This window comes from Bombina bombina, chromosome 8 (genome assembly GCF_027579735.1).
Source record: "Bombina bombina isolate aBomBom1 chromosome 8, aBomBom1.pri, whole genome shotgun sequence".
Lineage (NCBI taxonomy): Eukaryota > Metazoa > Chordata > Amphibia > Anura > Bombinatoridae > Bombina > Bombina bombina.
This window is the reverse complement of record NC_069506.1, coordinates 143,397,195-143,424,131: the sequence shown is the minus strand read 5'-3', so window position 1 is coordinate 143,424,131 and position 26,937 is coordinate 143,397,195. Positions and strand designations below refer to the sequence as shown.

General features: G+C 39.9%; 1 protein-coding gene across 1 annotated transcript in view; it reads right to left on the bottom strand.

Moving 5' to 3' along the window:
- The window catches only part of LOC128638894 (deleted in malignant brain tumors 1 protein), a 100,923-nt gene that overhangs the window by 34,865 nt on the left and 39,121 nt on the right, over positions 1–26,937 (bottom strand). Inside the window, exons 5-7 of the mRNA XM_053691023.1 lie at positions 20,024–20,071; positions 18,869–18,916; positions 12,512–12,553 (exon numbers count right to left, since the gene is read on the bottom strand). Coding sequence (XP_053546998.1) covers positions 12,512–12,553; positions 18,869–18,916; positions 20,024–20,071 — 138 coding nt within the window. The remainder of the gene's footprint in view (positions 1–12,511; positions 12,554–18,868; positions 18,917–20,023; positions 20,072–26,937) is intronic.

Genomic DNA, 26,937 nt, shown 5'->3' with positions numbered 1-26,937 from the left:
GCTTACAGCTGCTGACGAATGGCTGATTATTATAGACAAATTTGTTCTCAAAGCCACTCATAAATAAATTGGCATATGAGGGGGCTACATTGGATCCCATAGCAGTTCCCCATTTTTGCATATAATAAGTATCTTGAAAAAGAAAATAATTGCAATATAGAACAAGTCTCAATAAATCATCAAAAAAATCAATCTGGGAAACATTATATAATCCGCTGTCATTTAGGAAGCTTTTTATGGTCAGTAGACCTGCCTCATGAGGGATAGATGTGTATAAATTTACCACATCTAATGAAAAAATTAGCCATGTCTCCTCTTTTTCAATCCCTTTAAGTTTTGTGAGAAACTCATTTGTATCTTTGATAAAAGATTTTTGTTGTTTAACAAATGGGAAGAGAATTGAGGGGGTAATAGGGAGCAGAAGTTGAAAGAAAAAGAAGTATGGTGGATCAAACGTTTAAATACATTACATCCTTATGGTCTGAATAGAGATTATGATTTGTATTTGTTTTTATAATGGTTTTAAAATGTAATATATTCTGGTACCACTAGAGGTCACTGTGCTGTTGAAAGTTGGATACCTGGACAGGTATAGGTTAAATCAATTAACAATGAGAACCAACACCTGATTGGTCCAAATACCCTTTTTAATGTCTGTGCATTTGGTTTTAAACTATGCATGATTAAGGACCATGTAGATCCGAAACGTCGCTTTTATGGTTGTAATACCTCAATAAAGAACATTTTTCACCTTTAAGAAAGGACCCTGTACTGTGGTGCTGTTGCCTTATTTTCTATATGGTATGTATATAGTCATATACAGGTGGCCCTCGGTTTACGCCGGTTCAATTTGCGCTGTTTCAGAATAACAACCTTTTTTTCAGTCATGTGACTGCTATTGAAAAGCAGTGCACTAATTAAAATAGCCAGTAGGTGGAAATGTCCGCGTGTGTTGCAGCAAAGTTATGCAACTTAGCAGACTGAAATTAATCTGTGTACACAGAACAGACCTTAGCTATCGAGCAGCTTTCAAGCAACACGATCTAGCAGGCACTTCCCTATTATCTTCCTGTCCAGCTGCTTGAGGTGAGGGTGCCTAACTGCCTATTAATCACTCCAGATTGAAATGCATAGAATAGGTGCAGACCCAATAATATCTAACACGCTAACAATGCAGTGAACTGTTTGCAGAAAAAAGCAAGTAAAAAATGTTTTTGTTCATTAAACTTAGTTTGATGATACAGTCTGTTGTGTGATTATTTAATTAGGTTTATAATGCTGTTTAGCATTTAAAGTCTCCATTTCAAAGCTTTAAAAATAATGTATTAGGTGTTACTTATGTCAATTTTGAGAGGGGCCTGGAACCTAACTCCCTCACTTCCCACTGACTTACATTCTTAACTGGGTTTCAGTTTATAATGGTTTCGATTTACAACCATTCCTTCTGGAACCTAACCCCGGCGTAAACTGAGGGCTACCTGTACATATATATTTACTAGGAACACACAACTCTTAAAGACCGCAATCTAAAGGCACTTTTCAATGCTGTTTCTTTTTCTGACAGCCCACTGCCACCAACTTTATACCCCAAAAACTGCTTAGTTTGAAAAAACCCTACATTTTTAAAATAAAAACTATAATGCCCTCTATATTGAGGGCATTTGGGGCACTTTTAGAAAATTAACCAGAGATTGGATCTCTTGTTAATTTTCTGAGCGCTAATTGCTACTGTGAGCTTGCTGTAGCAATAACCAGCCACTTGTAATGGGCGCGCAATAATTTAGCACTCCACTTGTAATCTGGCCCTAACTTGTTGCCACTTCAGGTCCTTTAACCCATTTTTAACCTTTAAAGACACAGGGAAAGTAAAAATGTAACTTTCATAATTCAGACAGAGTATGTCATTTTAATACACTTTTACAATTACAGGTATACCTCACAGCACTTTGTGGAGCTAAAGTTCAACCTCCAAGGATTTTGAAACAGTGCTGTAATATTTGTAAGATTGCGAGAAAAGTAACTGGCCCCATTTTGTTATGCGCAGTTCACTCTGTTTACAGCATTACAGTGCAATCTGTGTCTCAGCGCTATAGTCTGGCAAATTGTACTACAGTAATTGTCACTATTTTACAGGTACAGTATTTATTGAATACTAATTGAATACTGTGCTGTGCGAGTGTTAAACTAAACTTAGCACTATTGCACCATTAATATATGTTAGTTCAAACATGTTTTAAAATTTTTAAACACACTGGCAAGTGGAAAGAAAGCTAAAATTGCCTTGTTTCACTTTAAGGCGGTTTTCACTTTACAGCGGGGCTCCGGTCCCTAACCTGCTGTATGAGTGGGGTATACTTGTACTTCTATCAAATATACTGTGTTCTCTTGGTCTGATTTGCTGGAAAGCATATGTACATATACTCAGTAATGCACTACTGGAGCTAGATACTAATTGGAGGCTATACACATTTGTCTCTTTTTATTGGCTCACCAGATGTATTTAGCTAGCTCCCGGTAGGTCATTGCTGCTCTGGATCCACAGAGTTTATACACATGGGACTTAAGCACAATCTTTTTGGCTGAAAATGACACTTTTTGATTCAACATGATCACAATAACTTATTTTCAGCTATTTCCTGCACCTGCCATCATGTTTTCAGCTCCTCAATAAAAGACCTATTCTTGCTGTGGTCTTAAAAATTTCTTGGAGACACAAAATCCATTTTCAAGAGACTTTTCAACATCTTTTCAAGACTTTTGTAATTTGAATTTTCAAGGCACTTGAAAAAGCCCCGAAATTGAATTTTGGACATCTTTGCAAGTATTCCACGACTTGTTGTAAACAGTCTATTATCTTGAACATGTGTAACATTTTAGAGGTGTATTAACATACACTGAATTGATTCATTAAAACTCTATTTATCACTATTGTATAGTCTATCTGCTGTGGACAGGGCACACATTTATATATATATAGGCTCATTTACATATGTATATGTGTTGAGTAAATGATATTCTGTATATAGCTAAGCTACAAAATGGCGCGCAGTAATCGCTTTCTGTTAATGGTTGATTCTAAGTCACACCCGCACTGTACTGATTGTTACTAACAGAACTGGTGTCTTAATAAATAATCTTTAACCCCTTAACGACCAACGTCGTATCCTGTACTACGTTGGTCGTTATGCCCCTACACATATGTTCAAATAAGAAGTGGTGGGAGAGGGTGGTGGGAGAAGATGGTGGGAGAGGGAGGGGGGAGATAATGTTGGGGAAAGGATCTGGGAGGGGGAGGGGGTAGGGTATTGAGGGGGGGGCAGCTACACTACAGAAAAAAATATATAGATATAAAAAATGGGCAAATTTTACTGAAAAGCAGGTACTGACAGCCAGCTGCAAGTACCCAAAATGTCAGCAAATAGTGAGAGGGTGGAGGGTTAGAAAGCTCTTTGGGGGGGGGGGGGGGATCAGAGAGGTTGGGGGCTAAGGGGGGATCCTACACAGCAGAATGTATTTTTTTATCCAAAAAATAAATAAATAGAAAAAGCCTTTTATTTTAGTACTGGCAGACTGTCTGCCAGTATTTAAGATGGCAGAGACAATTTTGGGGTGGGGGGAGGGAAGAGAGCTGTTTGGGAGGGATCAGGGGGTGGGATGTGTCAGGTGGGAGGCTGATCTCTACACTATGGGGCCTATTTATCAAGCTCCGGATGGAGCTTGAGGGCCCGTGTTTCTGGCGAGCCTGCAGGCTTGCCACAAACAGCAGTTGTGAAGCAGCGGTCTAAAGACCGCTGCTCCATAACCCTGTCCGCCTGCTCTGAGCAGGCAGACAGACATTGCCGAAAATCAACCTGATCGAGTACGATCGGGTTGATTGACACCTCCCTGCTGGCAGCTGATTGACCGCAAATCTTGAGGGGGCGGCGTTGCACCAGCAGCTCACAAGAGCATATTGCTCTCCGCATTCAGCAAGGTCTGTCGCATCAGGTCCGCCAGACCTTTGATAAATATCCCCCTAAAGCTAAAATTAACCATACAAACTCCCTACAAGCTCCCTAATTAACCCCTTCACTGCTGGGCATAATACACGTGTAGTGTGCAGCGGAATTTAGCGGCATTCTAATTACCAAAAAGCAACACCAAAGCCATATATGTCTGCTATTTCTGAACAAAGGGGATCCCAGAGAAGCATTTACAACCATTTGCGTCATGATTGCACTAACTGTTTGTAAATAATTTCAGTGAGAAACCTAAAGTTAGTGAAAATGTTATAGGGACAGTCAAGTCCAAAAAAACTTTTATGATTCAAATAGGACTTTTAATTTTAAGCAACTTTCCAATTTACTTTTATCACCAATTTTGCTTTGTTCTCTTGGTATTCTTAGTTGAAAGCTAAACCTAGGAGGTTCATATGCTAATTTCTTAGACCTTGAAGGCCGCCTCTAATCTAAATGCATTTTGACAGTTTTTCACCACTAGAGGGCATTAGTTCATGTGTTTCATATAGATAACATTGAGCTCATGCACGTGAATTTACCGTGGAGTAAGCACTGATTGGATAAAATGCAAGTCTTTTGAAAGAACTGAAATAAGGGGGCAGTCTGCAGAGGCTTAGATACAAGGTAATTACCGAGGTAAAACGTGTATAATTATAACTGTGTTGGTTATGCAAAACTGGGGAATGGGTACTTAAGGGATTATTTATCTTTTAAAACAACCAAAATTCTTGTGTTGACTGTCCCTTTTACAATTTTTTTTTCTTTGATCGCATTTGGCAGTGAAATAATGGTATGAAATATACCAAAATGGGCCTATATCAATACTTTTGGTTGTCTACTACACTACACTAAAGCTAAAATTAACCCTACAAGCGCCCTAATTAACCCCTTCACTGCTGGGCATAATACACGTGTGGTGTGCAGCGGCATTTAGCGGCCTTCTAATTTCCAAAAAGTAATGCCAAAGCCATATACGTCTGCTATTTCTGAACAAAGGGGATCCCAGAGAAGCATTTAGAACCATTTGTGCCATAATTGCACAAGCTGTTTGTAAATAATTTCAGTGAGAAACCTAAAGTTTGTGAAAAAATGAACAATTTTTTTTATTTGATCACATTTGGCAGTAAAATGGTGGCATACAATATATACCAAAATGGGCCTAGATCAATACTTTGGCATCTATTTATCAAAGCGTCGACTTTCTTGCATTCAACGGCAGCAATACGCTAGCCTAAGATCACCTAACATCGCTGCCGCGGACCTGAATACATTCTCCATAATTATCAAAAAATCTGTCAAAAAGCCGCGCACCAAGTACGATGCGATGAGCGTTGTTAACTAACAGTCATCAATCTCACTGCTCTTCGGCTTTTTTACAGCTTTCTTGGTACCCTGTCAATAAACACCCACACTATACTATACAGTTTACCCCCTATACCGCCGCTCCTGGAGCCCACCGCAACTATAATAAATGTATTAACCCCTAAACCGCCGCTCCCAGACCCCGCCGCAACTAAATAAAGTGTTTAACCCCTAAACCGCCGCTCCCGGAGCCCACCGCAACTAAATAAAGTGTTTAACCCCTAAGCTGCCGCTCCCTAACCCCGCCACCACCTACATTATACTTATTAACCCCTAATCTGCCCCCCCCTACACCGCCGCCACCTACCTACATTTATTAACCCCTAATCTGCCGCCCCCAACGTCGCTGACACTATATTAAATTTATTAACCACTAAACCTAAGTCTAACCCTAACACCCCCTAACTTAAATATAATTTAAATATATCTAAATAAATATTACTACCATTAACTAAATAAATCCTATTTAAAACTAAATACTTACCTATAAAATAAACCCTAAGCTAGCTACAATATAACTAATAGTTACATAGTAGCTATCTTAGGGTTTATTTTTATTTTACAGGCAAGTTTGTATTTATTTTATCTAAGTACAATAGTTATTAAATAGTTATTAACTATTTAATAACTTCCTAGTTAAAATAAATACAAATATACCTGTAAAATAAAACCTAACCTAAGTTACAATTACACCTAACACTACACTATAATTAAATAAATTCCCTAAACTAAATACAATTAAATACAATTAAAAAAACAAGTACAAAAACAAACACTAAATAATAAAATAATTACAAGAATTTTAAACTAATTACACCTAATCTAATCCCCCTAACAAAATAAAAAAGCCCCCCAAAATAAAAAAGCCCTATCCTACACTAAATTACCAATAGCCCTTAAAAGGGCCTTTTGCTGGGCATTGCCCCAAAGTAATCAGCTCTTTTACCTGTAAAAAACAAATTACAACCCCCCAAACATTAAAACCCACCACCCACACAACCAACCCTACTCTAAAATCCCCTCTTAAAAAAACCTAACACTAACCCCTTGAAGATCACCCTACCTTGAGAAGTCTTCAACCAACTGGGCCGAAGTCCTCCACAAAGCTTTTCGTTCCGAATCAAAATTTGGACGAATTTGTCAAATTTGGAGCTTCGGATCGTTTCGAATTTCCGAATTACCAAAGCAACAAAACTAATGAATAAATCCGAATTAGTTCGGATTTATTCATTACATTTGAATGGCCATGGACTAATCACAATTACACTAGTATTGTACAGTATATTAGGTTACATCACTCTGCTAGTTCTGTGCAGGACACTTATGTTGATTCAGATGGGTTACACCTAATATTACAGTACATAATACTAGTCTAATACACAGCACATCCCACCTAACACATACCGAATTTACGAATTGAATCCAAACCGAATACATCCTAATTTATTCGAATCCGAATGAATCCAAAACAAATACATTCGAATGTATCCGAATTCGAATCGATCCAAAAACAAAATTAGAAAAAATCTGAATCGGTCCGAAACGAACCAAAACAAATTTTTCCACTGCGCACAAGTCTAATTTGAACATCTTCTATGCAGATTTCATGTTGTGAGGAAGCTGGTTCATACTTTACAATTACAGTACTGTTAAAATCCTGTATAAGAAGACAAGTCTTTCTAATAGAAACCTGTAGTCTTCTTCTTTTCAGATCATGCCAAATCTTGTGCTTTTACAAATAATCAATGGCCTAGATTACGAGTTGTGCGTTAGCCTTAAAAAGCAGCGTTAAGAGGTCCTAACGCTGCTTTTTAACGCCCGCTGGTATTACGAGTCTTGCAGGTACAGGTGAACCGCTCACTTTTTTGGCCAGACTCGGAAATACCGCAAATCCACTTACGTCAATTGTGTATCCTATATTTTCAATGGGACTTGCATAGCGCCGGTATTACGAGTCTGACAAAAAGTGAGCGGTAAACCCTCTCCTGTCAAGACTGGTATCGCATTTAAAAGTCAGTAGTTAAGAGTTTTACACTACAACGCCGTAGCATAAAACTCTTAATTAAAGTGCTAAAAAGTACACTAACACCCATAAACTACCTATTAACCCCTAAACCGAGGCCCCCCCCCCACATCGCAAACACTAAAATAAAAATTTTAACCCCTAATCTGCCGAACTGGACCTCGCCCGCCACTATAATAAACATATTAACCCTTAAACCGCCGCACTCCTGCATCGCAAACACTAGTTAAATATTATTAACCCCTAATCTGCCATCCCTAACATCGCCAACACCTACCTACATTTATTAACCCCTAATCTGTCGCCCCCACTATAATAAAGTTATTAACCCCTAAACCTAAGTCTAACCCTAACCCTAACCCCACCTAACTTAAATATAATTAAAATAAATCTAAATAAAATTACTGCAATTAACTAAATAATTCCTATTTAAAATTAAATACCTATAAAATAAAACCATAAGCTAGCTACAATATAACTAATAGTTACATTGTAGCTAGCTTAGGGTTTATTTTTATTTTACAGGCAACTTTGTATTTATTTTAACTAGGTAGAATAGTTATTAAATAGTCATTAACTATTTAATAACTACCTAGTTAAAATAAAGACAAATTTACCTGTAAAATAAAACCTAACCTAAGTTACAATTACACCTAACACTACACTATAATTAAATTAATTACCTAACTTAAATACAATTAATTACAATTAAATAAAATTATCTAAAGATTTTTAAGCTAATTACACCTACTCTAATCCACCTAACAAAAAAATGCCCCCCAAAATAAAAACACACACTACCCTACACTAAATTACAAATAGCCCTTAAAAGGGCCTTTTGCGGGGCATTGCCCCAAAGTAATCAGCTCTTTTACCTGTAAAAAAAAAAAGTACAAATACCCCCCCAACATTAAAACCCACCACCCACACAACCAACCCTACTCTAAAACCCACCCAATCCCCCCTTAAAAAAACCTAACACTAACCCCTTGACGAACACCCTACCGTGAGAAGTCTTCACCCAAACGGGCAGAAGTCCTCAACGAATCCGGCAGAAGTGGTCCTCCAGACGGGCAGAAGTCTTTATCCAACCGGGCAGAAGTGGTCCTCCAGACGGACAGAAGTCTTCATCCAGACAGCATCTTCTATCGTCATCCATCCGGCGCAAAGCAGGTCCATCTTCAAGACATCCGACGCGGAGCATCCTCTTCATCCGACGGCCAACTACTGAATGAAGGTTCCTTTAAATGACGTCATCCAAGATGGCGTCCCTTCAATTCCGATTGGCTGATAGAATTTTATCAGCAAATCGGAAGTAAGGTAGAAAAAATCCTATTGGCTGATGCAATCAGCCAATTGGATTGAACTGGCATTCTATTGGCTGATTGAGCCAATAGAATCCCAGCTCAATCCTATTGGCTGATTGAAGTTCAATCCTATTGGCTGATTGCATCAGCCAATAGAATTTTTTCTACCTTTATTCTGATTGGCTGATAGAATTCTATGAGCCAATCGGAATTGAAGGGACGCCATCTTGGATGACGTCATTTAAAGGAACCTTCATTCAGTTGTCGGCCGTCGGATGAAGAGGATGCTCCGCGTCGGATGTCTTGAAGATGGACCCGCTCCGTGCCGGATGGATGAAGATAGAAGATGTCGTCTGGATGAAGACTTCTGCCCGTCTGGAGGACTACTTCTGCCCGGTTGGATGAAGACTTCTGCTCGTCTGGAGGACCACTTCTGCCGAATTCGTTGAGGACTTCTGCCCGGTTGGGTGAAGACTTCTCACGGTAGGGTGATCTTCAAGGGGTTAGTGTTAGGTTTTGTTAAGGGGGGATTGGGTGGGTGGTGGGTTTTAATGTTGGGGGGTATTTGTACTTTTTTTTTACAGGTAAAAGAGCTGATTACTTTGGGGCAATGCCCCGCAAAAGGCCCTTTTAAGGGCTATTTGTAATTTAGTGTAGGGCTTTTTTTTTATTTTGGGGGGCTTTTTTTATTTTGTTAGGGGGATTAGAGTAGGTGTAATTAGTTTAAAAATCTTGTAATTTCTTTATTATTTTCTGTAATTTAGTGTTTTTTTTTTCGAACTTTAGATAATTTTATTTAATTGTAATTAATTGTATTTAATTTAGGTAATTAATTTAATTATAATGTAGTGTTAGGTGTAATTGTAACTTAGGTTGGGTTTTATTTTACAGGTAAATTTGTCTTTATTTTAACTAGGTAGTTATTAAATAGTTAATAACTATTTAATAACTATTCTACCTAGTTAAAATAAATACAAAGTTGCCTGTAAAATAAAAATAAACCCTAAGCTAGCTACAATGTTAATATTAGTTATATTGTAGCTAGCTTATGGTTTATTCTATAGGTAAGTATTTAGTTTTAAATAGGAATTATTTAGTTAATTGTAGTAATTTTATTTAGATTTATTTTAATTATATTTAAGTTAGGTGGGATTAGGGTTAGATTTAGGTTTAGGGGTTAATAACTTTATTATAGTGGTGGCGACATTGGGGGCGACAGATTAGGGGTTAATAAATGTAGGTAGGTTGCGGCGACATAGAGGACGGCAGATTAGGGGTTAATAAATAAAATGTAGGTGTCGGCGATGTTGGGGGCGGCAGATTAGGGGTTTATAAGTATAATGTAGGTGGCGGCGGTGTCCAGAGTGGCAGATTATGGGTTAATAATATAATGCAGGTGTCGGCGATGTCGGGGCAGCAGATTAGGGGTTAATAAGTGTAAGATTAGGGGTGTTTAAACTCGGGGTTCATGTTAGGGTGTTAGGTGTAGACATAACTTTTATTTCCCCATAGGAATCAATAGGGCTGCATTAGGAGCTTTACGCTGCTTTTTTGCAGGTGTTAGGTTTTTTCAGCTGGCTCTCCCCCATTGATTCCTATAAGGAAATCGGGCACAAGCACGTTTTACCTGCTCACCGCTAACGTAAGCAGCGCTGGTATTGAGGTAAAATTTTGCTCTTCGCTCACTTTTTTGCGGCTAATGCCAGGTTTGTAAAAACCTGTAATACCAGCATTGTCTGTAAGTGAGCGGTGAGCATAAACTGCTCGTTATCACCGCACACCTCCTAAAGCAAAACTCATAATCTAGGCGTATGTAAACATTATAAAAAAATGGCAATATAGTGATTGAGCAGTCATACTCAATATGCCCATCGTGCCAAGATATAAATGGCATACAGATGGTGCAGCAGTGGTGAGGATGGATTCGGATTACAATAGGTTAATTTCATACATGTGGTAATGATAATTTCCCTTTCACAGGGAACAAAGGGGTTTATTTAAAAGCACTTTACTGTAACCTTACTAGAGTTTGGAGTAATCTCCCAGTTTCTATCACTATAACATACTTTTCAGGAGCTTTTCTGTTGAAATCCTAGTCTTTTTAAAAGGCTGGTCATGAAGGTGCAATCCTGTTTGAAAGCCCCGTCATGAAGGAAGCGGCATTCTTTTTGAAAGCCCGTTTATGAAGACACCTGTACTGAACGTGACAATCACAACAATACAAGTGGGAATTTGAAATAAACATTGAAAGTCATTGCTACATGCAATTTCTAGATGTTGGGGTCCTGATTGTCACACCATTGTTGCGCTGTTCCTGCCGCCATCATCCGCACGCCCTCTTCTGATGCCGGTTCCGGATCCCTCCTGTGGCGCAAATCCTGCCCTATGTAAGCACCTCATTTGCTCTCACCTGTGCCCAAGTATAGGTGTTACTGTGTGTGCTCCTGGGTGCTGTGTTACTTACTATTATTGAACTGCCTTATTATTACTGAACTCTGCTTGTCTGTCCACTCTGCTTGCTTAACCCCTAAAGTGCTGGATTGCTATATCGCTACTGAACTCTGCTTGTCTGACCACTCTGCTTAACCCCTAAAGTGCTGGATTGCTATAATGTTACTGAACTCTGCTTGTCTGACCTCTCTGCTTATCTCATTTCACAAACTCACTCTGCTCTAGGATATTTCCGATCATTCCACTTGACGCCGGGATTAGAAGACTACTGGCCAAGTTTGGTCTGATAGAGGAATATCCCACAAGCATTACACTGATTTTCATTTTCTAATTTTTCCTAAAAACTCTTCTTAGCTATACGGGATATCACTTATTACATATACAAAAGTAAATTTGTGTCCTGCCCACTGAAGATGGATTATACAATAGTGATGAACAGAGTTTCAATGAATCTTGGCCATGTATACAGATACACCTCTAAAATGTTGTCTGTGGCCATTTCACAGTTCCTTGCACATGTGCAACATAATATAATTATTCTAAAATGTCTTTGAATACTTGCAAAGATATCAAAAACACCAGTTTAAGACTTCAAGACTATCAAGTGTCTTTTTTGTCTTGACAACAAGTTGAAAAGTATGGCAAATAATAATTGGCGGAAAATCTGGCTTTTTTTCAGAGAGCTGTAAATGTGTTGTCAGTTCCGATAAACAGCTGAAAACATGTTATGGCGATCGAGCTGAAATTACCAAAAACCCGCTATAAACAAATTGGCCGATAGTTTGTAATCGACCCCAGTATAAACTATGTTGTTGGATTCTGGAGAGAGAGGGACATACAGACTACCAAAAAAGAATGTTTGTTTTTCAATTGTTTTGTTTCAGTTTTTACCCATATTTATAGCTAACGATACACCATACACATACACACAATTTTTTGCATAAACGGATGAGGGAAAGTGAGGGTGTCAGAATGGGAGTGGGGAGGGAGGGAGTGAGTGAGAGGAAGCGTGAGTGAGAGGAAGAAGAAGATGGAACCAAATGGAGATAATGAGAGGGGGCAGAGAGAGAGATAGATAGAGAGGGAGTCAGCAGTGGGGCAATTGTGCATATAATAGCCATACTCTTCATGCTAGTGAAGTCATTAGCAAAATAACATGCTGATAATTCTGTAATCATCAGACAGAAAATGTTTACCTTAGCTGATTACTTGCTTGATGAAGTTTGATGATAACCAAATCATTTTTTAAGCAGTTTGATGAACATCTAATGACTCCAGGATGGTCTTTTTAAAGTAACCCTGTTTCCCTTGGATAATCACAGTAACATACTGTAAAAAACATTACTAATTTCATTTTAGCAAACATTTACCTCTATTTTCTGGTGCAACTGTTGCTGCAGTTAGGGTCTCAACTGATAAAACAAAAAATGACATAAATAGTTGTAATGTCCTGATGAAATGTGTCTGATAAAACAATAAAGAACTGTGAATAATTTGTTGAGGCAGTAGTAAAGTTTTGCAAACATATCAATAAATAAAATAAAAGATTCTAAAATATCCAAAGAAAGTATTACAAAATAATACATTATTTAATAATATATTTAAATTTTTTTTTTTTTATTTCATGATTCAGATAGAGCATGTGATTTAAAACAGCTTTCTAATTTACTTCTATTATCAAATTTTCTTTGCTCTCTTGGTATATTTTGTTGAAAAGCAGGGACTTATGCTTAGGAGCTGAGCCATTTCTAGAGCACTATATGGCAGCAGTCTTGTAAAAATATTATCCACTTGCAAGAGAACTAGAGGGCAGCAGTATTTTCTGCATTTAGTGCTCCAGATACCTACCTAGGTAGGTATCTTTTCAACACAAAATATCATGAGAATGAAGCAAATTTGATAATAGAAGTAAATTGGAAACTTTTTTTTAAATGATATGTTCTTTTTAAGTTACAAAAGAAAATTTTTGACTTTCATATCCTTAACGACCAAGGATGTGCCAGGCACGTCCTACAAAAAACGGTCATTAACAACCAAGGATGTGCCTAGCACGTCCTCAGGGGTTTGAAGCACTGGAAGCGATCGGGATCGCTTCCAGACGCTTTCAGGTTATTGCAGTGATGCCTCAATATTGAGGCATCCTGCAATAACCTTTTTTAAGCATCTGATGTAGAGAGAGACACTCTGTGGCCCTCTCTGCATCGGCCAGCGATAGTGCCGATCGTTGGTGGGTGGGAGGGAGGCGGGTGGGCGGCCCATCGCTGGAACATTTCCTTCTGAGGTGGATCCGGTCCCGGTATTGCCGGGATGGCGTCAGGATCGCACGTGCGCACACTACTTAGTCTATTCAATGCATAAGGGAAGGAGACAGAGGGAGGAGGAGGGAGGGTATTGAGGGGGGCAGCTAAACTACAGAAAAATGAATTTTTATATAAAAAAATAAATGAAACCTATTTTTTTTTTTAGTAAACTGGGTACAGACAGAGAGCTGGGGGGAGGGTTAGAGAGCTGTTGGGGGGGGTAATCAGGGAGGTTGGGGGCTAAGTGGGTATCCTACACTGAAGAATATATTAAAAATAAATAAATAAATATAAAAAGCCATTTATTTTAGTACTGACAGAATTTCTGCCAGTACTTAAGATGGCGGTGACAATTGTCGGGTGGGGGAGGGAAGAGAGCTGTTTGAGAGGGGTCAGGGAGGGATCAGGGGGTGGGATGTGTCAGGTGGGAGGCTGCTCTTTATACTAAAGCTAAAATTAACCCTACAAGCTACCTAATTAACCCCTTCACTGCTGGGCATAATACAAGTGTGGTGCGTAGCGGCATTTACCTGCCTTCTACAGTAATTACCAAAAAGCAACGCCAAAGCCAAATATATTTGCTATTTCTGAACAAAGGGGATCCCAGAGAAGCATTTACAACCATTTGTGCCATAATTGCACAAGCTGTTTGTAAATAGTTTCAGTGAGAAACCTAAAGTTAGTGAAAATGTTAACAATTTTTTTTATTTTATCGCATTTGGTGGTGAAATGGTTGCATGAACTATACCAAAATGGGCCTAGAGCAATACTTTGGGTTGTCTACTACACTACACTAAAGCTAAAATTAACCCTACAAGCTACCTAATTAACCCCTTCACTGCCAGGCATAATACAAGTGTGGTGCGCAGCGGCATTTAGCGGCCTTCTAATTACCAAAAAGTAATGCCAAAGCCATATATGTCTGCTATTTCTGAACAAAGGGGACCCAAGAGAAGCATTTACAATCATTTGTGCCATAATTGCCAAGTTGTTTGTAAATAATTTCAGTGAGAAACCTAAAGTTAGTGAAAATGTTAACAATTTTTTTTATTTTATCCCATTTTGCGGTGAAATGGTGGCATGAAATATACCAAAATGGGCCTAGATCAATACTTTGGGTTTGTCTACTAAAAAAAAAAATATATACATGTGAAGGGTTATTCAGGGATTCCTGACAGATATCATAGTTTGGAAATAGCTAAGTGCTACTTGTATTTATTGCCCTATAACTTGCAAAGAACATGTAAACATTAGGCATCTCTAAACTCCGGACAAAATTTAGAAACTATTTAGCATGGGTGTTTTTTGGTGGTTGTAGATGTGTAACAGATTTTAGAAAAGTTAGATATATAATTTTGTTTATAGTAAATTATATGATATGATGAAAATAATAGTATCTTTATAAAGGCCATTTAATGGTGAGAAAAATGGTATGTAATATGTGTGGGTACAGTAAATGAGTAAGAGGAAAATTACAGCTAAACACAAACACTGCATAAATGTAAAAATAGCCCTGGTCCTTAAGGATAAGAAAATTGAAAAATAGTCTGGTCACTAAGGGGTTAAAGGAAGCTAAACCTAAGGGATTTTCTACCTCCAATGTGTCTCTTACGTATTTAGATAATGGGCTAGATTCATAGATATTTATTTTGATGCTTTTTAGGGGACGCATTGTTAAAAAGACATTAAAGGGACAGTAAAGTCAAAACTAAACTTTCATGATTCAGATAGGGCATGCAATTTTAAACAACTTTCCAATTTACTTTTATCATCAAATTTGCTTTGTTCCCTTGGTGGTATTTTTGAAAAGCTAAACCTAGCTAGGCTCAAACTGATTTCTAAACAGTTGAAAACCGCCTCCTAGCTCAGAGCATTTTGAAAGTTTTTCACAGTTAGACAGTGTTAGTTCATGTGTGTCATATAGATAACATTGTGCTCACTCCCATGAAGTTATTTAGGAGTCTTCACTGATTGACTACACTGCATGTCTGTCAAAGGCACTTAGATAAGGAGGCTGTCTGCAAAGGCTTAGATACAACTTGGTAATCACAGAAGTAAAAAGTATATTAATATAACTGTGTTGGTTATGCAAAAACGGGGAATGGGTAATAAAGGGATTATCTATCTTTTTAAATAAGAAATTTTTTGGTGTAGATTGTCCCTTTAAAGGGACAGTCTACACCAGAATTTGTATTGTTTAAAAAGATAGATAATTCCTTTATTACCCATTCCCTAGTTTTGCATAACCAACACAGTAATATAAATACACTTTTTACCTCTGTGATTACCTTGAATCTAAGCCTCTGCAAACTTCCCCCTTATTTCAGTTCTTTTGACAGACATCCATTTTAGCTAATCAGAACTGGCTCACTGGAACTCCACGTGCATGAGCACAGCGTTATCTATATGACACACATGAACTAACACCTTCTAGTGGTGAAAAACTGTCAAAATGCCCTGAACTAAGAGGCGGCCTTCAAGGGCTTAGAAATTAGCATGTGAACCTCCTACTTTTAGCTTTTAACTAAGAATACCAAGAGAACAAAGCAAAATTGGTGACAAAAGCAAATTGGAAAATTGATTAAAATTACATTCTCTATCGGAATCATGAAAGTTTATTTTGGTATAGACTGTGCCTTTAAAGTCAGAACTAAACTTTCCTGATTGAGATAGAGCACACAATTTTAAACAACTTTCCAATTCATTTCTAAATATGCACAATCTTTTTATTTGCACACTTTCTGAGGCACCATATCCTACTGAGCATGTGCAAGAATTCACAGAATATACGTATATGCATTTTGTGATTGGATGATGGCTGTCACATGATGCAGTGGGAGGGAAAATAGAACGAACTTTAATATTTGTCAGAAAGAAATCTACAGGTTATTTGAAATCCAAGCTAAGTTCTTTTGCATTGTCTTTTCAGTATGCTTTTAGTGATTATGCTATTTTACAGTGTTTAGTGGTCCTTTAAGAAACAATCTGTGCAATTAATAATTTCATATAATTTTGAGTATTTTGGAAATTATTATATTGAATAATGCTCAGGTATAACTTTCCAAGCGAATAAAATTATGGATTCCAAACTAATTTACAATAAATGCTTAGTTCACTCATTTTAACACATACCAAATGTTATGGGTAGATTTATTAGTGAGCGGGCGGACTTGATCCACTGTAGCGGATCATGTCTGCCGCAAATAGATAAATACCGACATGCTTGTGCAATACCGCCCCCTGCACGTTCTCGTCCAATCGGCCGTTAGCAGAGGGTGTCAATCAACCCAATCGTATCTGATCGGGCTCATTGCTGTTCGCCACCTCAGAGGTGGCAGACGAGTTAAGAAGCAACAGTCTTATGACCGCTGCTTCTTAACTTACATTTCCGGCGAGCTGGAAAGTACGGGGGTAGATAGCAGCATCCGCTGTTTGATAAATCTACCCCTATGCCTTATATAACAAGTAGATTGAACCTATGGTAACTATTGCTCCTTATACTTTAAATGATGAGCAAAAAGTGGAAACTTACACTCGCATCACCATTTCATGTTAACCCTTGTACTTGAGTGATAACATTAATGCTGGAAATATTAACCCCTTAATGATAGACCCCATAAAAGGTACGGCGTCTGTCACTAATCCCTTAAGGACATAGCCATACCTTGTGCGGTGGCCATGTCCTGGGCTGTGAGAAAGTTGGTCTTATCTACAGTAGCAAGACACAAGTAAGGCTTTGCAGAAATAGCATAATAGAGGCCACCCAGGCTAGCGATCGCAGGGACATGGTGTCCCTTTCATCGCATGCCTGTTAATCATCAAGATCAGGGTTCTTCCGTTACATAAGATGCATGCTGTATTCAACATGCATTTCATGCTGATGCTGGATAGCCTCACATGCAGGTATCCAGCAACAGTACAGTAACAGTAAAATATGACTGTTACTATGTATACAATTACTGTGACAGCCAGTGATTCCTTTTTATTTATTTTTCACAGGTATGCTTGCCTAGCCATAGCACAGAATTTTGTAGCATTAATTCTTATGTTTACTGTCCCTTAGTACAAGTGGGCATACAACAGGTTTTTCAAGTGATAAATAAATTCAAACAATTTAATACAGTCCAGCAGGTAAAATGGATCATTGGGAACACATTAAAGGGAAGGAAAAATAACTGTACACTGTCACCTTAGTATACAATAATAACATTATTTTTTTTATCCATTTGAACTGGGGCATTATGGGTATAAAGTGCATGTTTGTATAATGTTTAATGTATTAATGCATTTATATTTTAAAATTGTTCATTATACATTTTGTCTAAGTTCGTTAATTGTAAAAAAATGGAATTTTAATATCTTGGATAAAAAAATTTATGTAAAATATTACCTCAATAAAAATAATATTAAAAAAAAATTTAAAAGTTGAAAGCTTTTTGAATAGATTAACCCCTTATTTCCTAGAATTGTTTTTCAGTAGCTCCACCCTCTACTTGCCTTATTTGTAGTAGCCAATTCACAATTGTTACTGCAGTAGACAAGGCTAGTCACTGTAGCATTAATTCCAATGTTTACTGTCCCTTAGTACAAGTGGGCATACAACAGGTTTTTCAAGTGATAAATAAATTAAAATAATTTAATACAGTCTAGCAGGTAAAATGGATCATTGGGAATATGTTAAAGGGAAGGAAAAATAACTGTACACTGTCACCTTAGTATAGAATAAAATTATTTTTTATCCATTTGAGCTGGGGCATTATGGGTATAAAGTGCATGTTTGTATAATGTTTAATGTCTTAATGCATTATGTTTTAAAATTGTTCATTATACATTTTTTCTAAGTTCGTTAATTGTAAAAAAAAAATGGAATTTTAATATCTTGGATAAAAAATTGGCCATGGCTTTTCCAGTCATGAAAGTATGTTTTGAAACATTTCTCACAACATTAAATGTGTGTGTAAAAAGACACAATTTCTACCATTGAAACTAAAGAACTGCTTCTTTTGTGCAAAAGTGTATCTCACTTACCAACCAGTGCAACATACTTTGTGCAGGGACGTCACAGAGTAAGTGTTGTGCGCATGCGTAGTGCAATTATTCAAGGTCACTCTGCTCCGTCCGAAGGTGTGGGAGAGATAAGTGGCCCCTTAAAACAACTACATTGGCAGGCAAGGTAAGGGGGTGAAGGGTAGGTTGGAGAGGGCTGGGACCTGTCTTTGAAAAATTCCAGGGTCAGTCTGATTTCCCACTGTGGCCCTGTTACCAACTGGGATTGCAGGAACACAGTTGATACAGTGAGCAGTTACAACTGAGCACAATACAGTATATGCTAGAAATCTCCAGCAGAATACCACTCCACTTGCAATCTAGGCCTATATTTACAGATACTTATTGTTAATAATATTGATGTTTTCTTAATAAACATACCATGTGTTTCTGGAGTTGAGTTTTGTGTAAATAAAGTTTTGTTCTCACCTGAAGAATAAAAAACAATATAGGGAAAAGTTATAAAAACGAATAAATGTTTCCAATAAAAAAGATAACATATATCAGCCATAAAACATTAAAAAAATTAAAAGTTGAAAGCTTTCAGAATAGATTAACACCTTATTTCCTAGAATTGTTTTTCAGTAGCTCCACCCTCTACTTGCCTTATTTGTAGTAGCCAATTCACAATTGTTACTGCAGTAGACAAGGCTAGCCACTGTAGCATTAATTCCTATGTTTACTGTCCCTTAGTACAAGTGGGCATACAACAGGTTTTTCAAGTGATAAATAAATTAAAACAATTTAATACAGTCTAGCAGGTAAAATGGATCATTGGGAATACATTAAAGGGAAGGAAAAATAACTGTACACTGTCACCTTAGTATAGAATAAAATTATTTTTTATCCATTTGAGCTGGGGCATTATGGGTATAAAGTGCATGTTTGTATAATGTTTAATGTCTTAATGCATTATGTTTTAAAATTGTTCATTATACATTTTTTCTAAGTTCGTTAATTGTAAAAAAAATGGAATTTTAATATCTTGGATAAAAAATTGTCCGTGGCTTTTTCCAGTCATGAAAGTATGTTTTGAAACATTTCTCACAACATTAAATGTGTGTGTAAAAAGACGCAATTTCTACCATTGAAACTAAAGAACTGCTCCTTTTGTGCAAAACTGTATCTCACTTACCAACCAGTGCAACATACTTTGTGTAGGGACTTCAGAAAGTAAGTGTTGTGCGCATGCGTAGTGCAATTATTCAAGGTCACTCTGCTCTGGCCAAAGGTGTGGGAGAGATAAGTGGCCCCTTAAAACAACTACATTGGCAGGCAAGGTAAGGGGGTGAAGGGTAGGTTGAAGGGGGCTTGGACCTGTCTTTGAAAAATTCCAGGGTCAGTCTAATTTCCCACTGTGGCCCTGTTACCAACTGGGATTGCAGGAACTCAGTTGGTACAGTGAGCAGTTTCAACTGAGCACAGTACAGTATATGCTAGAAATCTCCAGCAGAATACCACTCCACTTGTAATCTAGGCCTATATTTACAGATACTTATTGTCAATAATATTGATGTTTTTTCTTAATAAACATACCATGTGTTTCCGGAGTTGAGTTTTGTGTAAATAAAGTTTTGTTCTCACCTGAAGAAAAAAAAAAAACAATATAGGGAAAAGTTATAAAAACTAATAAATGTTTCCAATAAAAAAGATAACATATATCAGCCATAAAACATTACAAAAATTTAAAGTTGAAAGCTTTCAGAATAGATTAACACCTTATTTCCTAGAATTGTTTTTCAGTAGCTAAACTCCACCCTCTACTTGCCTTATTTGTAATAGCCAATCCACAATTGTTACTGCAGTAGATAAGGCTAGCCACTGTCATTTTATTAGCAAAAACTGCATTGATTATTTAATGGAACTCGTTGAAGCCAATTAGGGACAGATATGTGTCAGGGTTAGACTTGTGGAATCTGCCGTATGCACTTTCCCCATACTTTTTTCATATCTCTTTAACATGTGACAGTCTGTTTTTCTGATCACAATTAAAATTCTTATTATTTAACAATTCATTTATGGTTCCATTGTTTTTACTTGTACTTCAACTGTATAACTCCCTTCATTAGACATACTCACATATCTTTATGGTTTTGAAACACATCAGGGTAACTGCACTTATCACATAAACTATAAAGAGGGATGAGTCAACACACAAACCCTTCAACCAGTTTCTGACATTACTGACGAGCATCTCATTTGTTTCTTACAAAATCACAAGATTAACAGATTATGCATATTTTGAATTGTGTTCAAAATTAACTATTTCAAGCCTCACGGGTAATTACCACAGAAGAATTTTGGGATTGGGATCACTGGAAAAACTTACTGACTATACCAGCTGAAGTTCAGTTATTATTTGAAAACAAGTGCAAGATTGTGATGAACCCATCAGGGGCTTAACTTGACCTCACTGGGCCCCAGGGCAAAGACTATGACAACCCTCCAATTTCAACAGTGCCCTTTCTGGCCAGCAGTCACATAGAAACAAAAGGGGCTGCTTCTCTGTGTTTGTGAGTTTTCCTCCCTCCTTGTTTAGTTGGCACCAGAAGATATGCACATGCACAGCCTTCCTGTACAAATATGGTGGCAGTTTTTTTTTGAAGGGCCACACTGTGAAAGGCATCTTGGCTACCCTGCCACCATATTTGCAAAGAAAAATCCATACCCTTTCCTTCCACTATAGGCCCTGTTTTACGGGTGGGCACACAGAGGGGCCAAGCATGATATAGGTCGAGCCTTGGCCAAACCAGACCCCTTTATAGTAAAATAAATTTTGATTGCAGATGGACTCCCTTGAAGTGTGGGCCTGGTTTTGATTAAAGGGACAGTCAACACCAGAATTTTTGTTGTTTTAAAAGATAGATAATCCCTTAATTACCCATTACCCAGTTTTGCATAACCAACTCTGGACTCATGGCTGTCAGTCGTACTAGTACTACAGGGGTTAGCAGTGGGAGTGTGGCAGACAGCAGATTGCAGTTGCACCAGACCTGCTCTGAGCAGTGAGCACGGCATGGACTGAATTGTTGCACTAAACATGCAATGATAAGGGAGAAGCTTATTGTTATGCAGTAGATTAACAAGTGGAATCACACAAAAAAAACTGGCACCACACGACACCAGCTATTGATAAACAGTACAGTACACAGCCTTATTAGGAAGGGAGTAGTGAAAAACACTGAAGCCAAAGGTAACCAATGTGAACTTAGTCACGCAAGCTGGCAAACATGAGTGTAAGAGCTAGAGAAACTAAATACACTTACTGGTAATAGGCTGCCACTTGCTCTGAGCTCAGTCTCACTCACTGATTGACGATGACTAGTCACTTACTGCCACTGATCCTAATGCGGTAACAGCTTCCTCACGTCGCTCTCTCTTCCCACCCAGTCACCTGGATCTGAGTGGCTCCTAGATATATGAGAGGAGAGAGCGGGCTGCTGATTGGTTCAGAGGCTGCTCAGAGAGCACAACATTCACTAAAGCATCCATATTGCGCAATGGAGGGGGAGCTGAACGTCTCACAGTCTCTCCTTCTTTGCGTAATATGGATGGAGGATATTGGATGCAGCGCAGCCTTAGTTTTTTGGTATGTGGCGGAGGTGGGGGGTGGGGGGGGGGCGAGGGGGGGTACTTCCTTGGTTACAATTTATATATATATATATATATATATATAAACTTTAAAAAAAAATTTTTTAAACATAATAATAAAAAAAAAGTGTAATTCACACATAGGACAGGTGAGGAGCTGCCTCACCTGCCTCCTATGACAGCACGTCACTGACCAATACAGTTATAATAATACGTTTTACCTCTGTAATTACCTTGTATCTAAGCCTCTGCAAACTGCCCCCTTATTTCAGTTCTTTGCATTTTATCCAATCAGTGCTCACTCCTCGGTTAATTGTATTGTATTCTGCCTGTAACTTTGCTCTAAGAGCCTTTCTTTCAGACAGCTACTCTGAGGAAAAATTCAAAATCTGTACAATTTCATCCAGGGCCGGCCTTAGGGTATGGCGAGTGAGGCGGCCGCCTTGGGCCTGCTATGCTGGTGCCAACTGTGTATTTTTTTATGTAATATTTTTATTTTTTTCAGTGCACTATAATTTATTTTTTGTGGCGTCATTTTTAAGCTCGAATTCCCCCCCCCAGGAACGATAGGAAGGAGGCACTAGGCAGTTAAGCATGCAAAGATCTGAATGATTGGAGGATTATACTATAATTCTCCAATCAATCAGCTCCTTGCATGAATAAGAGGGTGGTGAAGGGGCGCTGGGGCGGAGCAGTGAGGCGAAGGAGTCCCGTCCGGGTCAGGTGACTGAAGAGAGCAGCAGAGCGGAGAGTGGTCAGTCAGCATGTGCTGCAGGAGGTCAGGATAGGAGGCACGATGGCGGCGAACTTGGTGAAGACCCAAGCATTGGGCAGAATACGGAGGTATGCTGTAGGGAGAGGCGCTTTAGAGCTGTGCACTTGTATTTTCCTCCACATATTTTGTCACTGGTGCAGTGGTCACGTGACGTGTGTTTAACTCTGTACTTGCTTGCAGTTAGGGAGGTAATAGATCATTGAACAAACGTATTGATAGGAAGGTCAGTTCTGCTGCTTTGATGGGGTGGGTGCTAGTGTATATTACTGGAATGAAAGGAGTATGAGTTCACTATATTGCACTGTTAGGGGGCATATCCATATCGAGAAGTGCTCTGTGGAGGAGGCACAATCTTATTAGGTCATGGTCTGCAAGAATAGTGGACACAAGCTTCCTGGTATGCAATAGGAGGGGGTACATGCTTATTATGTCCTGGTGAGCATGTTTCACTACAATGTAAGCTTTCTATCATATAATAACTCGTGGTAGTTAAGTGCAATTAACTGTGAAATGTAATAACTAAACTAAAATGCCAAAATACACAACAATACCCATAAAATGAAAGCGCCAGAAGGTACCCATTGAAAAGTATATTGTTTGGGGGGTCCCATGAAAGGACTGTTTAGTGGTAGCTATGTACCATAGAAGGGAGTCCCCTGAGTGCATTGTGTTAGACAAGAGGGAACCTGTGGGTAGTGTAAGTGCTTGCAGTGTGAGGTGGCCAGAGGTGTGATAAACTTAAAGGGTAGCAGTTTGATGTAGTAGAAGACAGATATATTAAAGGATTGGTATTTGTTTACTTTTTATGCTTCTTCTCTTTTCCCAAATAAATCTTAAAATCTAGCAAGACTTAGCAGACATGTCCCTATGCTACAGAGTTACTGTGTGATTCCTGCGAAGGGCACAGAAGATCAATCAGCAGTTAGCTGTTATTATACCAGGAGATGAGGTTCATTCAGTGCAGACGCGGGGACAATTGAAGTTTTGTGATAAACAAGCAGACAGTATTTCTTTGTTTTGCTGTGTGTCCCCTCCCACCCATTGTCACAAAGCTAAGCGATAGGATGTGCTCACTTGAGGTGTAATGGTATTACTGCAGTAATTAACATTTCCATTTCACATTTCGATTCCTTAGTTATCTGCAGGCAGCATATGTTTAGAGAAGTTGTTGGTATTCAGACGCTTAGTGCACTGTTCTCAAGGTGCTGTGTCTGTAATATAAGGGAGTTAAGAATTTTCCATGATGCTTTGCCTTATTATTTCTTCTTCTTATACATTTCTGTCACGGATGCCAGACAGCTAAGTCTACCCCCCCACCCCCCTACAACCTCACTGTCACGGATACTGGGCTGCAGGGGTTGAACTCTTACCCCCTTTTTGGTTGGAGTATAAGGTGACAGCCCAATTCAGTATTGCCTGTTCCAACTCCCCCCCCACTAGACTCAGAACGTTTGAGATTATTGCAACCTCCTGCTGTTATGTGTCTGTACATTCAGTCTAGGTGTGAGACACAGAGCAGGAGATTACACACAGCACAGACAATCGAATGCTGAGACCTCCTGCGGTTATGTGTCTTTCTGTTATTGTTTGAGTCATCCATTGTCCTATTGTGACAGACAATCGAATGCTGAGACCTCCTGCTGTTATGTGTCTTTCTGTTATTGTTTGAGTCATCCATTTTCCTTTTGTGAGTAGAATCTTGTTTAACTAACCATTGTCTGATGTTTGTCCCATTGTATAATATTTGTTATAACTACCCCCTTTCTGTTGGAAATGTATAAAAGCTGTGTTTTCTGTGCAATAAAGCAGTTCTTATTTCACCTGAATGCTAGTCTGTCTAGTCATTTAGGTGGGCTCCTGCTAGAATCACTTTCCTGGGCTAAATAGCAGCCTGTTCCAGGCAAAGGAAGGACCCTCTGGCAGAGCTACCCAGTCGGGATAGCTGGAGTCTGCCACAGGGTGGGACACTGAGTACTGGTGCTGTCGGGCATCAGGGGTGGCTACAGGCTGTGGTCACTTGCCAGCTACATAGCTGCAGTTGGCAGAGAGGAAGCAGGACCCATTTGGCGGAGCTACCCTGTCGGGGTAGCTGGGGTATCCGTCACATTGGTGGCAGCGGTGGGATCTGCTTCTTTTACAAGGTTCCTGCTGACAGAGGAGAAGCGCCACAGTAGCCGGTAAATATGGAGGCAGAGTTCCTAGGGAGAGTACAGGAGGCGCTGGACCAGCTGGACGGTCCTATTTATCAACAGGACATGCTGGAACAGAGGGACCTGATCCGCCAGGACCTCTGGTGGGAGGCTCTTCAACAGGAGCAGGACAATGGAAAGGTCCTCCCCACGAATGACACAAGGTTCTGAGTTTGGCGGACCCTGAGAGTACCTTTCCTGGGAGAACAGCCAAAGAAGGAATGGCTATCTGTTCTACATAGACTGATCCAGCAAGAGATGTGGGTGGAGGACAGTAAATCAGGCCCTCCAATGGCTCGCTATGCAAGCGCAGCCATGGCTGGAGGATGGCTCCCCCACAGAGGGCTTTGGCTTCGGCAGCCCTGGATTGCTATTTACAAAAAGGACAGAGGACCCACAGTTTGGGAGCGAGATGGACCAGGGTCTGGAAGATATTTCTGGGCTCCAAGAAGAACTACTGGATCTCTTGGAGGAATCCTGGCTACTAGATGATCTGGATTTTATAATTGATCAGGAAGAGGCACTGGTCAAGGAATACAAGAGGCTGCTAGATCTTGTTAAGCAGCGTGCCAAGGGCATACAGATCTGGGGTGCAGCCCTCTGGGATTCATGGAGCTCGACCGTGGAGGAATGGCAACAAAGAAAACGGGAACCAGGGCTGCTGGATCCTGATCAGCAGTCTGGCTCTGAGCTTATAGACTTGGACAAGGGAGCCACCCCAGCAGAAGCGCTGACAATAGGGCAGAGAGCCGCCGGCCTCTGCCCAGCACCTGTAACAGCTCCAGGAAACCAGGGAGAGGAGGTAGGCATCCTCCCTCCCCTTACACAGAACCCCTTCCCGGGAGAGGAGACAGTCGGTCTCTCTCCCCAGCCGCAGAGCCAGGAGCAGGGAGAGGAGACAGTCGTCTCTCTCCCCAACAACAGAGCCATCCCCTGGGAGCGGAGGTAGACGTCCTCCCTCCCCTTACGCAGAACCCCTTCCTGGGAGAGGAGACAGTCGGTCTCTCTCCCCAGCGGCAGAACCAGGATCCAGGAGAGGAGACAGTTGGTCTCTCTCCCCAGCGGCAGAGCCAACCCCTGGGAGCGGAGGTAGTCGTCCTCCCTCCCCGTAAGCAGAACCCTTCCCAGGAGAGGAGACAGTTGGCCTCTCCCCAGCGGCAGAGCCAGGAGCCGGGAGAGGAGACAGTCGGTCTCTCTCCCCAGCAGCAGAGCCATCCCCTGGGAGCGGAGGTAGTTGTCCTCCCTCTCCATAAGCAGAACCCTTTTCTGGGAGAGGAGACAGTCAGTCTCTCTCCCCAGCGGCAGATCCATCCTTCGGGAGCGGAGGTAGTCATCCTCCCTCCCCTTACAGAGAAGCCCTTGCAGGGAGAGACGGGTATCGATATCTCTCCCCAGCGGCAGAATCCCTTTTTGGGAGAGGAGACAGTTGGTCTCGCTCCACAGCAGCAGCACAGTTTCCCATGGAGTGGAGGTAGCAGACCTCCCTCCCTAGTGGTAGATCTCCTTCTCGGGAGAAGAGACAGGCGGTCTCTCCCCTCAGTAGCTTGGTGGGGTCTCTACCCTTTTCTTGTCCTGGAGTTTTTCTCACCGGGGGCAGGCGTTGCATTAGGCAAGGAGGAGAAAAGCTTATACAATTGGTGCCACATGTTTGGGCACCCGAGCTTTGCCTGCCCCACCAAGGAGCAACCTCCCCCTCTGGTCTGGGGTGGGTCTGCCGGTACTAAACCGAGTGTCATGGAGAGAGGCAGTGTGGCCATGGAACTTAAGGACACTGGAACTTGTGGGACAGCAATTGTTTGGGAGCTGGCCTTAGCAAACTTGTTTGGGACTTTTCCTTATATGACTATCCCTGCGCCCAGGGTCCAGGATGCCCCAAGCTCTGGAGAGATGGGATA